Raw genomic sequence first — 14,740 nt, 5'->3', positions numbered from 1 at the left:
ATTACTAACGCAGACGGATCCGATTTGGACGCCGCAGCCCGAGTGGCGTTTTCTCCATACCCCATAGCCTCACTTTTTAACCAACTGGATGTGAGCCTCGGCGACCGGCTCATCAGCCAGTCAAACAACACGTATCCATACAGGGCTTATCTCGAAACGGTACTTAATTATGGGGACCCCACTTTAAAACGCCAACTTTCTGCAGGTCTCTTCTACAGAGACACCGCTGGAGAGCACGAGGACACGACTTTAACCGGTGCTAACGCGGGATTTAAGAGCAGAGCTAGCTTTACAGCCCGAAGTCGTAAAGTGGAACTGATTGGGCAATTACACTGCGATTTATTTTTCCAAGACAAATTAATGCTTAACGGTCTAGATGTGAAGATTAAACTGATTCGAAATAAAGACACTTTTTGCTTAATGAGCGGCGACGCAGAAAATTACAAAGTGCATATCTTAGCGGCGTCACTATTTGTGAAACGTGTCAAAGTGAGCCCGGTGGTGCGTTTAGCTCACGCCGAGACTCTGTTAACCAGTAATGCCAAGTACCCCATCGAAAGAGTGGAGCTCAAAGTGTTCAGCATCCCAGCCGGTGCGCTACTATCGAATACTGAGAATATTTTTTTCGGATTTTTGCCAAGAACTGTAATAGTAGCGCTGGTCGATAACGCAGCATTTAGCGGTGAATATGGCAGAAACCCCTTTAATTTCAAGCATTATAATATATCTCACAGCAGCCTCTCCGTAGACGGCCAAGCTATACCGGCAAAACCATACACGCCGTCATTTGGAACTGGGGGTGTGGCTAGAGAATATTTGGGTGTGCTGCAAGTTGCTGGGAAGTACGCATCAGACCGACCCTTCTTTGTGGATCGTGTAGAGTATTCGAAAGGCTATTCTATGCTGGCTTTCGATCTATGCCCTGACAACGACGTGGGTGGCGGCCATTTTTCGATACAAAAATCAGGCAATGTACGTCTGGAGCTCCGTTTTAGCGCCGCTCTACCGTCTACTATAAACCTTCTGATTTACGCTGTCTTTCAGAATGTTATACAGATTAACCATAGGCGAGAGGTGCTAATCGACTATATGTGATGAATACGTGGCAACTGGAACGTTTTCTCGCCAAAGACGAGACGGCAAAACATTCATTTTTAGGTGTATTCGCAGCTGACACTCTACCAATGTATCTGGGTAATCGCCAGCGACCGCTTCATTTAATAGTTAATACAGACGGTAAAGATCAAAGGGGTCGACACTGGTTAGCAATATTTCTAACGGAAAAGGACTCTGAGTTTTTTGACTCCTATGGCGTGCCACCAAACAGTTATCTGTACCCCAATACCATATGGCAATTTTTAAAAAGAAACACTTCAGGCCTAATAACATTTCATGAAAACCAGATTCAGGATGATGTATCATTTACCTGCGGGGCACATTGTTTGTTTTATTTATTTCATAGATGCCGTGGTGTAGACTTTGAAAGCATTTTAAAAATGTATTCAGCTGATTTGAAGGCAAATGATGCTCTAGTAACAAGGTTTGTGTTGAGGCAATTACGCAGATTGAAAAGAGGCCGTGTAAATAACAGACCGATGCAAAATTGTATTTCATTCACTGATAATATGCATGTTTACAGTGTTTATGATAACTAGCAGACATCCACAAGGTCTATTTTACGCTCTCATTGGACTTTTAAAATCATATTTGTACCGAACATTTTTACTCTGTGATATAAAATGTATCTAAATAAATTGCATGAAAAAAGCCCTTAACTTTACGTGTCGGTCTGACTTTTTTCAGCACCTAGCTGCCACGTTAATGCACAGCTGTTATATTCATCCTGAAATGCTTAGACAGGCTATTGTACGCATATGGTGCCTAGTGTCCGGTCGAGGTTTGCAAAAAAAAATGAATGAATAAAAAAAAAAGGGGGCCTAACTTTACGTGGCGGTCTGACTTTTTTTCAGCACCTAGCTGCCACGTTAATGCACAGCTGTTATATTCATCCTGAAATGCTTAGACAGGTTATTGTACGCATATGGTGCCTAGTGTCCGGTCGAGGTTTGCAAAAAATATGAATAAAAAAAAAAGGGGGGCCTAACTTTACTTGGCAGTCTGACTTTTTTTCAGCAACTAGCTGCCACGTTAACGCGCAGCTGTTTATATTCAACCTGAAATGCTTAGTGGATTGTACCGTTGTGAATTGTGGCGGGAAACTGTCGGGTTTTGGGTATAAAACGTGAGGTCTGCAAGAACATTCAGGCTGGAGCTCTCAGGAAAGCTACGACGCCCCAACCAACGGCGCTGGTGACACCTTCATTCTTCCACCACATCGGTCGCTTGAAAAGCTGAAGCCCCTGAAAGATTTCACCACCTGATGACTGAGCACCGTTTCCATTTATGAACATGTCTGAGGAGCAAGAATTGTTGGTAAGAAGTTTGTTTTATGTTTTTTATATAATCCTCTAGCTCTTTTTGAAGTTGCGCTTCTATTAGCGTCATCTCTCAAAGGTTAAATGCTTTTTATCAGGGATGTAAGCTTTTATCCGGCTCAGACTGTCAAACTAAGACGTATTAGACCGAAGTCCCTGGGCAATGTTCTAACATGTGGTTCTAATTAAGTCTTTCGCTCCTCTGTCAAAAGGTTTTAAGCAATAGATAAAATTAGGTGAAACTCGGGGTGTTTTGAATTAACTGTAACTGCTAGTCAGGAACCGTGAAAGATGCATAAAAAAAAGCGTGTGTGTGTGTGTGTGTGTGTGTGTGTGTGTGTGTGTGTGTGTGTGTGTGTGTTTGGTTTTTTTGCCGGACCCCGTCTGAAATGTTCTAGCATGTGGTTCTAATTAAGTCTTTCGCTCCTCTGTCAAAAGGTTTTTAGTAATGTTACAACAGCTGGCATTTTAAGCAATAGGAAATATGACATGATACTCGGCGTGTTTAGATTTTGCACATGCTCTTACCTCAAAGACTATCTGCTCATTGATCCGTGTTTTTAAGTCAAGGACTAGTCCGCCTCCTTGCTTTACAGATCATGATTTAATAGCGCCCGAGGTCTTAAATAATGTCACTATATAGCCTGGGGCCAGCGAGCCGGGGTTGAGCTGCGGCTTGAAAAGCAAATAATTTGACAACTAAGGTCTGGGTCTATTTCTGCGGTCGTGTGTGTGTGTGTGTGTGTGTGTGTGTGTGTGTGTGTGTGTGTGTGCTTTTGTTTGCATGAGCTTGTAAATACGTATAGCGGTGCTTTCAAGTAATTTAATTTAAACCGATATAGGAAATGTGTTACAGCTGTTTGCATTTTTGTCTTCGCAGGAAGTGGCCGAGGCGGCAGACGCACTTTTATTCGACACTGCGCTTGAAGGCCCTAATCCTATCGCAGCCAGTCAAATTTGCGGCTTCAGCGCGCATGCTGGTAAGAATTAATTCTCTTTTCTACTGGTAGTATGTTCTACCATAGACCATGCTGATGTGCGCGTGCTTGTGCGTGTGTGTGTGTGTGTGTGTGTGTGTGTGTGTGTGTGTGTGTGTGTGTGTGTGTGTGTGTGTGTTTGTGTGTGTGTGTGCTGCCACCAGCGAGCTTGCGCTGCCACTCTCAGTCTAGTTGTAGCACTGATGACTATTGAGGACTCTTCCGACTGTTCATTGCTTGAATTAAAATTGTGTTTTTTGCTCTTACTTAGATAAAACTGATGATGCAATCTCCATCCAACACGTGCAGCAATCAAATACACAACAACCGGTTGTACAAAGGAGTTCAAGGTTGCCGCCTGACGATCTGAAAAGCAAAGGTCAGAAGCGTAAAGAAGCGAGGCGGCGAGGGCCACCACAAACATTGCAGGGTGGTTTTGGGGGGAGTACTGTTGGGGGGCCTGCATTGCATGAGTTTCCACCGGTGTCTGTAAATGGTGGCGGTTTGAGAAAGAGACACTCTGGCTGTAAAGAAAAGGGTGATCAAAAGCGCAATAGGAAAGCGAATGCTAATGATAACAATTCTGCTACTCTACAGACCTTCCAGGTTTCGAATTCAAACACGCCTACCCCTGGTTGCGTTCTCCCCAGCCGAAATTCAGAACAGATTCTAGGTGTCACAACGCACCCTTGCAGCGATACTCCGGTATTAGTGCACCCCCCACCTACTCCTACCCCCAAGTCTCACTCTCAACCATCAAAGAACTTGCATGCGCAACCAGCAAACGCCATTATTCCCCCCGATGAACAAGAAATAATTTCGCTGCTTGACGATGATGACTGTTGGGGGGAAAACGCGAATGTACCCGTTCAACAAAACAGATCAAAAGCAGGACCAGCTGTACACAGCGAATGCTCCAAGAACCCACGCTCACAAGGGGGGTGTCACACAGATGTTACAATAGGAGGAGGACCAGCCATCACCATCCCCCCAGTAAGGGTCGCACCAGGTGCTATTCACCATAATTTAAAGACTGAAATTGTCCACAGTGCTGCAGCAAACGGGGCGTCCGCCGCGGCGCTACAAGCTCCTAGACATAACCCCACACCACCCCTAAACATTACCGCAGCAACATCAGCATTCCACGATATTTTACCTTTAATAACAAACCTTAGGGGAAGCACTCTGAACACAGCACCTCTCTGCGAAGCTATTATTTTTGCTTTAAGTAATCGTGATACAGTAGCTCAGATACAAGCCATTGAACGCATCAAAGCAGGCATCGTACTTATACAGCAAAATTTAGAGAAATCACTTTCAGCTGCTTTAGTAACTGCTCAAAATCAGCTAGAGTCCTCTGTCTCCTCACGCGCCATAGATGACGTCCTAAGTGTCAAAAAATCACTTAACGTTGAGATAAAGACACCACTTGACCCCCGCAGTGGGGCTGCTGCTGCTGCTGTTAAAGCTTCACTCCCCAGCGACGCGGCTGTACTTCAGGCAATTTACGCCATTTTTCCCCTAATAAATACCCTAGAAGGATTAGGCTTGAACTCTGCACCCGTCAGTTCATCCGTTTTTAATGTTCTACGTGTACAGGAAGCTTCCGGACATATCGGCGGCATAACAGATGTCAAACTAGCAGTAGAGGACGTGATCCAAAATACTCAGACTTCGCTCGCATCTATTTTAGCAGATGCCCAAGCCAACCTTGATTCCTTGAGTCTCGACTCGGGAAACTGATAATGACCCCCAAAGAGCATAGGTCGCCGAGAAGGTCTGAAACTACAGTCGCCAAACGTAAAGAGAAATGGTTAGCCGCTAAAGTAGTCAGAAATCGGTTAGCCAAAAACCTAAAAAGAGCCAAAAACCATTTGAGAAATATACGCCGTAATATTCAAAGCAACAATGGGTATTTACCACCGAGCCCCACGCAGTTAGAGCAAACACCTCAGAGAACGGCTGTCGCTTGCGATAATTCTAGCATCAGTAACAACCCTGCGCCGGTGTTTTTAGAAAGCGTGCGACAATATCAAAGAGTTATCAAAAAATTTAGAGCTATAGAATTTTATGAAGAATTTCGTTTTGTCAATCTTCATCTCATAGATTCTATTAGACTGGCCCTAGAAGCGGTTATTAACTCTATCCAACTGCTGCTGGACCAAATGGCCCCAGACATAGGCCCCAACGATTATGTACAAATTCGCCTGAGCGGCGGTGGTCTGGCTAACTCTTTTTACACTCGCAGGCTACCGCATCACGACCTAGATGCCTCAGATTTCTTAAACAAAATTGTTGACATGATGAATAGCAATGCAGAGATTCTGGGGTCACAAAGTTTAACACTTGTTGTGACTGTGATAAAAAGTAGGGGCGGCGGTGCCAGACGGGCTCTAAATTCTGTATTGTTTACTAAGATCATTCAAAAGAAACGTCGATGGTTGATTGATTTGAACAACACAGCTGGAAATTTGTGCCTGGCGGGGTGTTTGGCAGGGTTATTGGCTCACGGTCAATCTACGGATAGAACGTTGACAGAGCAGGCACAGTTAATGCACGATGCCCTAAACATCCCCCCAGATACGGATGTCTCTTTGCAAGACATAGAAGCATTTGAAAATTACTTGGGTGTGACGATTAAAGTATTATATCACGAAGGCGGCTGGCGTTATTTCACCAGCGGTACCGCCAACAAATCTAAAATTCTGTTTGTTCTTTTACATGAAAGCCATTTTTACGGTGTGAAAGATATAAAAAAATTCCTCGGCGCTAGGTATTACTGCGAATATTGCCATTCGGCCTATACCCACAAATACAATCACTCGTGCGCAGACTTCTGCAAAGCGTGCGTTACGAACGATTGCCATGACATTGCCAACGATCTCCAAAGGTGTCCGCGGTGTCGACTGTTTTGTCGTTCTTCGGAGTGTTTAGAGCGTCATCGTGCTTTAGCCGTGGCGGGGGAGGTGAGCTGTCTCAGCAAAAAGTTGTGTGATTCGTGCGGTCTCTACGGCCCCGAAAGTCATGAATGCGAAGGCCTTGAATGCGGTGTCTGTAAAGCCCGGGTGTTTTCATTTGATTCACATCTCTGCTTTATGAGCAGACTCAAACCGCCGACCAAAACAAATGATTATATATTCTACGATATGGAGTGCCGTCAGGAAAATATCATTCACGAGCCAAATTATATTTTTGCCAGACATATTAATGGTGAGCCTACTTGGGAGTTTTCAGGTCCTACATGCGTCAATGATTTTATCAACACATTCATTACACCCCGATTTCAAAACTATAGTTTTCTCGCACATTTCTCTAAAGGATATGACTGTTATTTTGTAGTGAAAGCTCTAGTGCTTGAAAAGGTGGCAATGTCACTGATCACTCAGGGAGGAAAGCTCATGTGCGTTACAACCAAAGTACTCAATATCAGGTTTATAGACTCTATAAACTTTTTGCCCATGAAACTCAGTAAACTTCCACAGGCAATGGGTTTCCAAGAGTCTAAAGGGTATTTCCCGCATTACTTTAACACTTTGCAGAACCAAAAATACGTTGGTGCTATGCCCTCAGCAGAATTTTACGGTGTAAACTATATGTCACCCTCTGAGAAAACAGAATTTGTGTCCTGGTATGAATCGAACAAAGATCGGGAGTTTGATTTCCAGAAGGAGCTGTCTCATTACTGCCAACAAGATGTGAACATTTTAAGAGAGGCGTGTATCCGCTTTAGAGAAGGCGTCATTGCCATGTCTAGCAAGCAAATCTTGGTGAACCCGGGTCAGGCCAATGAGTATGCCTATGTTGACTTCATCGACCCCTTTCAGTACATCACTTTAGCTTCAGTCTGCTTGGCGATGTTCAGATTTTGTTTTTTAAAACCTTACACATTAGCGTTGCTACCTCGTGATAATTATCACAGACAGCAAAAGAGATTCTCAACACCCGCTATTCAATGGTTGATGTATTTGGAATACAGTGAAAGAATCACCATCCGTCACGCTTTGAGGGGCGGGGAGCTTAAAATTGGGTCCTATTTTTTAGATGGTTATGCCAATATTGACGGGGTCCCTACTGCCTTTGAATTTAATGGTTGCTTTTTTCACGGCTGTCCAATTTGTTACGCCGGAAACGATTTTAATAAGATGACCGGTTGTACATATGGTCAGTTGCTTAACCGCACAACTATTAAACAGGAGTTTTTAAAAAGACGCGGCTTCAACGTCAGAAGTATTTGGGAACACGCGTGGCGTGAGCAGTTAACATGTAATCTAGATCTGCAGACTTTTATCAAGGATCGTGACTTACCCGAGCCCTTGAAACCGCGTGATTCTCTCTACGGAGGACGAACCAACGCCGTTACTCTTTATCGAAAGGCCTCTGGTGATGAAAAGATTTTTTACTATGATTTTACCAGCTTATACCCCTTTGTTAACAAGACAAAAGTCTACCCTGTGGGACATCCTAAGATCCTTTATAAAGATTTTGGAGCCCCTCAAATGTATTTCGGTCTAATCAGATGTAGAATTCGTCCGCCTAGAGGACTTTTTTTCCCGGTGCTTCCTTACAGATTCGAGGGAAAACTATTATTTACCCTGTGCCGCTCCTGCACAGAAGCCAGACAGACCTTCCGGTGTGATCACTCTGATGACGAACGTGCTCTGACCGGCACCTGGTGCACTGTAGAAGTGAATGTAGCTCTGAAAAAAGGCTATGTGATAGATCGCATTTATGAGATATGGCATTTTGAAAATGTTTCTAGTGATCTGTTTACCGACTACATCAACTTGCACCTTAGAGACAAGCAAGAAGCTTCGGGTTACCCCCAGTGGTGTAGTGATAATGCCGAGAAACAGAAGTACCGGAGGGAATATTTTCAGAAAGAGGGTATTCGATTGCGCTCTAATAAAATCCATGTGAACCCCACTAAAAGACAGATTGCTAAACTGTTTCTCAACTCTCTATGGGGAAAACTGGGGCAGAGAGAAGACCGCTCAGAAACTACTCTAGTGACAGAGCCGGATGAATTTGATCAGTACTTTTTTACTTCCTACTGCGAGGTGTCATCTTGCGAGTTCATAGATGATGATACCGCTTGTGTGTGTTGGCGGTATACCAAAGAACATTACCCGCCTTCATGCAACGCTAACATATTTATTGCCAGTTTCACCACCGCTTATGCTAGATTGGAGTTGTACAAGCTCCTGGAGTTGCTTCAAGACCGCTGTCTTTACCACGACACAGACTCTGTGATTTTTGTGAGCAAAAAGGGCGATGTTAACCCTCCGGTGGGTGACTATCTGGGGGAACTCACTAGCGAAACACCTCCCGATGAACACATCACAGAGTTTGTTTCAGCCGGCCCCAAAACCTACGGTTACCGCTTATCAGGCGGTAAAATCTGCTTGAAGGTGAAGGGGATCACCCTCAATGTTCAGAACCGCGAAAAAGTAAATTTTCAAAACTTAAAAGAGCTGGTCACTCAATATGCCAAGCACGCCGAAAGAGGTGAATGTGTTCCAGAAGATGAAAGCTTAGTAGTGCAGCACCCCTGCATTGTGAGAATTAAAAAACGTTGGGATATTGAGACACGCCCGCTTCGCAAAACGTTGAGGGTTGTATATGATAAGCGCGTTCTTAAAGAGGACTATAAAACCCTGCCCTACGGCTTTTAAGAGTTATGCAGCCTCTGTGTAAACACGGGGCTAGCGAGAAAAAGGACTTTCCGCTTTTGGTGTGTATAGTTTATTAGAGGTTGTTTAAAGTATGGATATTAGATTGCAACATCCGTTCTCATGCATCTTCGCAGGTCCTTCCAATTCTGGTAAAAGTTACTTTGTAAAAAAACTTTTGGAAAATGCGCATCAAATGCTGACCCAGCCACCCACCAACGTAGTGTGGGCCTATTCCTGTTGGCAGCGGCTCTATCAAGAACTCGCGCTAAAGCTTCCACACCTCAAATTTGTCGAGGGGCTCCCCGCCGCCTTAAATGATGACATTTTATTTCCACCCTCTAGTGTTAATATGTTAATTGTAGATGATCTAATGGCCTCTGCTTGTGACAGCGGTGAAATTGAAAAAGCTTTTACTCAGTATGTTCACCATCGTAATCTTAGCATTTTATACATTGTGCAAAACGTCTTCTGCCAAGGTAAGAGCTCACGAACCATCGCTCTGAACACCAAGTACATGGTGCTTTTCAAAAACCCCCGAGACAAGCTTCAAATAACGACTCTAGCCAGACAGATGTACCCGGGTCGCTCTAGTTTCTTTCTAGAAGCCTTTGAGGACGCCACTCAGAGCCCCTATGGGTATCTTTTTGTAGATTTAAACGCCGGCACGCCGGAGGATTACAGATTAAGGACCGGGCTTTTCCCACCGGATCTTCCTGTTGCTTATACTCTAAAAAAGTCCTACCCGGCTATAAAAAGAAGATAAATAAAAAGCAGCGCTCCAGTTTAGAGCTCCAACACACTCATGACCATGTCCAGCCGGATAGCGCGCAATCTAGCTCTTTTAAGACTGTTGGTTTCATCATCCCCACAACAAAGGAAAGCTCTTCTATGCTCCGCGTCTGACGATTTAGTAGCAGCGATATCGGAGATAGCCCTAAATACCTTGAAGGGCAATGTCCCTTTGAGTCCTCAACAGATCCGAGTGCTTAAAAAGAAAAGTAATCTTGTTAAAAAACTGAGCAATAAGAGGATCTCTATTAAAACAAAAAAAAGTCTTGTCAAGCAGTCTGGGGGCTTCATAGGATCGCTGCTAGGCATTGCTATCCCGCTTCTCTCGGGCCTGCTGCGCCGCCGGTGATGGCTCACATTGAAAAAATGTATCTCGTTCCTAAACATCAGCTAGACAGAATGCGGAGTCCCCCAAGCGCCGATACCGACATTAGAAAATCAGCCACGGATCTGTTGGACGCTGAGATGCGCGAAATTCTTCATCGTAGTGATTTACCGGTGCACGAGAAAGCTAAGCTTTATACCGCTATCCTTCAAAAGTATCTGAACTTTGTCCATCATGGTAAAATGGAAAAAGAGGGCCTGACTTTATTCATGCCTGAAAGTCAAGAGCCACCCGTTTCACCGGTCAGAGAGCCGGAATCACACGCCTTTAATCTAGTTAATGAAATCCTTGACAACGTTAACCCCCGGCACAAAAAGAAAGCAGAATTACTTCTTAATAAAATTCATCAAAATAAAGACATCGCTTTCTGGAATGATAAGGGGGAACTTCTTTATAAAGGTAATGTTATACGTGGTTCAAACCTGCATGATTTGATCAGAGGCGCCACCCAAACACACTCTTTTGCAAATAATAAAGCGCCTGTCGGTTGGGATGCCTTCATGCAGAGCCTAGCAGAACTGAACATTCCGACATCGGTGCTAGGAAATGGTGGTCATCGTATCCACTTAGAAGATTTAAAGAACAACGCCGTTGCACCATTTGTTATCCCTTCTCCCCCCGCATCACCATTTTCACTGACCCCTCGAAGAGCACCGACGCTTGCCCTCCGTGATACCGCTGACAATGCTCACGAACCCGTAACAACACACGGCCAAGCACTCCCGCCAAAAAAAAGAAAACACTTCGCGAGATTGCCATGGTTGTCTGTTTAGCACCCGTGACTTATAATAGAGACCTATGCTTTTTACTGGGTAACTAAATATTTTTTTATGTAAATACCTCATCTGTATCACAACATATAGTTTTTGTATAATTTTATGCCCGGTGGCCATACTGCGTATTACTGGTTGATGTTAATACGCTATGGTTTCTTGATTTTTATGTACATCATTTTGTTTTCAGTGTTGATACTGTGATTTATATGCCAAGGTGCATAATGTATTTGCTAACTACGGCTACCTCATTATTCAACTATAAGCTTAAATATGTGAATTCTATATTTATATATGTATTATCGCTATCCGTGATTATTATAAGTTAACAACGATAAGCTGTGATTCCTCTTTTAAAAAATGTATGTAACTTCCGCATATTTGATGTCTGCTGTTGATACTGTGATTCATATGTCTTGGTTTATAATGTATTTGAGAACTACCGCTACCTCACTATTCAACTATAAGCTTGACTATGTGTTTTCTATACTTTACAAATGTTTTATAGCTATCTGTGATTATTACCGGGTACCAAAAATATGCTGTGATTCCTTTTTTAATGTAACTTCCGCAGATTTTATGTGTGCTGTTGATACTGTGATTTATATGCAATGGTTCATATTATATTTGATAACTACCTCTACCTCATTATTCAACTATAAGCTTGATTTTCTTTTTTTTTTTTCTATTGTCACTAAATGCTGTCAGTATATGTAATTCCATATAATGAAACTGTAATTACATAAAATGTGATTTTCTGTTATGTAAAAAATGGTTTCAATTAAATTGTAAATATTGACCCAAAATAAAACTTCTCCGAGCTTTCATTTTACATTTAATAAAAGCAATTTGTTCTAAAACGCGTTATTATTCTTTTCAATAATGTGATGATGGGAAATGTATAAAATATCATTTTAATTCGTAGCTGCACCCCATATATCCGATTACTGAGCCCCCATAAACACGCCTAAAGCAAGACATGCCCGGGCATGCCTGGTCGATTTATACGTACTGAGTCCCCCATAAACATGCCTAAAGCAAGACATGCCCGGGCATGCCTGGTCGTTTTACACGCTTTATGATTTCATCGCCGTATCATTTTATAAGCCTTGATTCACAAATCCTAACTTATCGTTTTATACGCTTTTTGATTTCATCGCCGTATCATTTTATAAGCCATGATTCACAAAATAACGACCTATAAAACAATAAAATGCTATAATCTTATCAATACGTTATAAGGACCGATTAAAACCCCGATTAAAATCAGACTTGGAACGCGTCCAATATAGACACACGGACCAAAGGGGCGTGGTCAAAGGGGCGTGGCCACCTGTCAAAAAATACATGGTGACGAGTAGTATACAACCTATACTACTAACACATTCCAGTGTTTGAGAATACTTTTGCGTACTTTGTTGGAAGATGGAGAAAATTTGGTGACGCATACTAGGCGGTTTTCTCTTTTCTTGATTTTGGGTTCCAAGAGGACATCCCTTGGACAGTACCATGCTCTTTTCAAGGCACTACGGATGAGCTTTTTTGGGTATCCTCTTGAGGTTAGTTTGTCGCTTAGTGTTTTGGCTTCCCTGAAATAATCCTCCTTAAGGGTGCAATTGCGTCTGATACGTAAGTATTGTGAATAGGGAAGAGAGTCTTTTAGGGCCCTTGGGTGACTGCTGCTGTATTTCAGAAGAGTGTTACGCTCGGTGGGTTTCCTGAAGAGGCTAGTGATCAGGTGTCCATCATCATGTGTTATGTTTAAATCAAGAAATGGTATGGATGTTTTGTTGTACGTGAGTGTGAATTTGAGACCACCACAGTTATTGTTGAGCCAATGGAGAAAGTTAATAAGCATAGTTTGGGTATCGTGCCAGATGAAAAAGATGTCGTCTATGTAACGTTTCCAAAGTGTTATTGCAGACTGGAAGGGGTTCTGTTGGGCCATTATGTAATTGACCTCAAGGGCATTCATATAAAGGATAGCCAGATTCGGTGCAAAAACTGCTCCCATGGATGTTCCCTTGGTTTGTTGGTAGTAATGACCACGCACCTCTCCACCGACGAGATCCTTTTTCACTCGCGGTAACCACTACCTTGGATCACTGACACGACCTCCTACGAAGCATGTTCCACCCCAAAAATTTTCCCCAATCGTTCCGTGCCTCATAGTTCACTACGTCAATTCTATCATGACTAGCTCGTGTTCTGACATACATTGTCTTATGTTTTGTTTTAATTCATTTAACCTTAACCATTATGTTGTTTTTTCCAATTTTTTCCCCCATTCTTTCCTTCCTTATTGTACTATGTTGGTTTTTTGTGTTAATTGTTGTTAATTCAGGCATTTTTATAGGCAATTATACTAATCAGTCCTGATGATGATCCTAACACCCCCCCAGTAAGGATCGAAACGTCGTCGACTATGTTGTTCACCTTACACTATGACTACTTGTGTGTATAAAATGTCGTGAAGGTGACTAGCTTTATACTAAGATGTTTCACTACCTGTTATTCTCTGACATAGAAACATCGCTTCAATTGCCTGTTTGTTTTTTCAAAAATGTATGTCCTCTTGATATGTAAGCCATAGGATACAGGCTTGTGTCCCACCAATACTTTGCTTACATTTGTTTGATCATTTAAATACATTGTTTCTTATTAAAGCTGCCTTGTCCGGCTGGGCATAGGCTATAATATAGTACCTATTGTGGCTATATTGATTGTTGCTTGATATACTCCTTTGCTTTCAGGGACCATTGTCTCTTGTAAAACGCAACCTCCCAAGGTCCCTGACCAATTGCTTTGGGTACCCTTGTGCCTTCTTTACAGATTAAGCGCAATCGCTGGATTGCAAGGGCTCACGCTCTTATCCCCGTTTTCTCTTGAATAGTGGGTCACTTTCCTCTCCCTCTGACTACCATATCTAGATTCTCTCTCCTCCACGTCCTTTCTTTGTCATGTCAGATCACGCACCTCTCTACACGGACGAATACATTAAGAAAATTTTAGAAGGTCCTTCCCTCTTTGCTGACTCCACCAATGCTCCCCAAGAAATCAGTTCCACCCTATCTGAACAGCTAGAAAAAACTAAGAAAAAGTCTGTTAGGTTACAACTTATGATACGGATGCTCACGGAGTACCTGAAAGCTAATATTATTCCCACCGGCCTCCAAGTCAGAAACGTACCTGGTATTTTTACAGATATCCCAAAATATATTAACAATTTTAGTTACATTAGTACAACCTGCTCGAGACACTGGCTAGTCCTAGGTATAGATACAGCGACAGAGGAACTCAAAAAAACTCTGGATGAGATAACTGACATTGAACAACAACTAACAACTAGCGACACCATATCAGACAGCAAAAAATTGTTAGAACAAATACAAAAAACAGTGGATGAATTTTTCAGAATAGAACAAAACAAAAAATCCACCAAAGTGAAAAAGGATATCAAATCCTACTCTACTGAACGCACTTACCCTTACCTTACTAAGGATTTCTATACCAATAGGTCCTATAACAACCAACGTTACAACCGTCCTTGGGGCAGATTCAACAAAGGTAATACCCTAGTCGGTTTTTCTGACACTTCAGTTGACTCATCCGATAACTCGGATCCCGGCGAAGGTACGAGTAGTGCAAACAGAGCACCTACCAACCCACATTCTTCAACCCCTTCTTTTTTAGGTCGTGGCCCAAACGA

The 14,740-nt window shown here is 42.8% G+C and overlaps 1 protein-coding gene across 1 annotated transcript; it reads left to right on the top strand.

Annotated features, from left to right (window-relative positions):
- Positions 1-3,213: 3,213 nt before the first annotated feature.
- LOC146785282 (uncharacterized) lies at positions 3,214-9,197 on the top strand. Its single transcript, XM_085634241.1, has 2 exons — positions 3,214-3,415; positions 3,684-9,197. Exon 2 carries the CDS (start codon positions 5,158-5,160, stop codon positions 9,082-9,084), a length of 3,927 nt encoding a protein of 1,308 aa, XP_085490367.1. The 5' UTR covers positions 3,214-3,415; positions 3,684-5,157; the 3' UTR covers positions 9,085-9,197.
- Positions 9,198-14,740: the final 5,543 nt, after the last annotated feature.

This window comes from Triturus cristatus, chromosome 11 (assembly GCF_964204655.1).
Source record: "Triturus cristatus chromosome 11, aTriCri1.1, whole genome shotgun sequence".
Lineage (NCBI taxonomy): Eukaryota > Metazoa > Chordata > Amphibia > Caudata > Salamandridae > Triturus > Triturus cristatus.
Note: the sequence above shows the minus strand (reverse complement) of the source record. Positions and strands in the feature narration are given on the sequence as shown.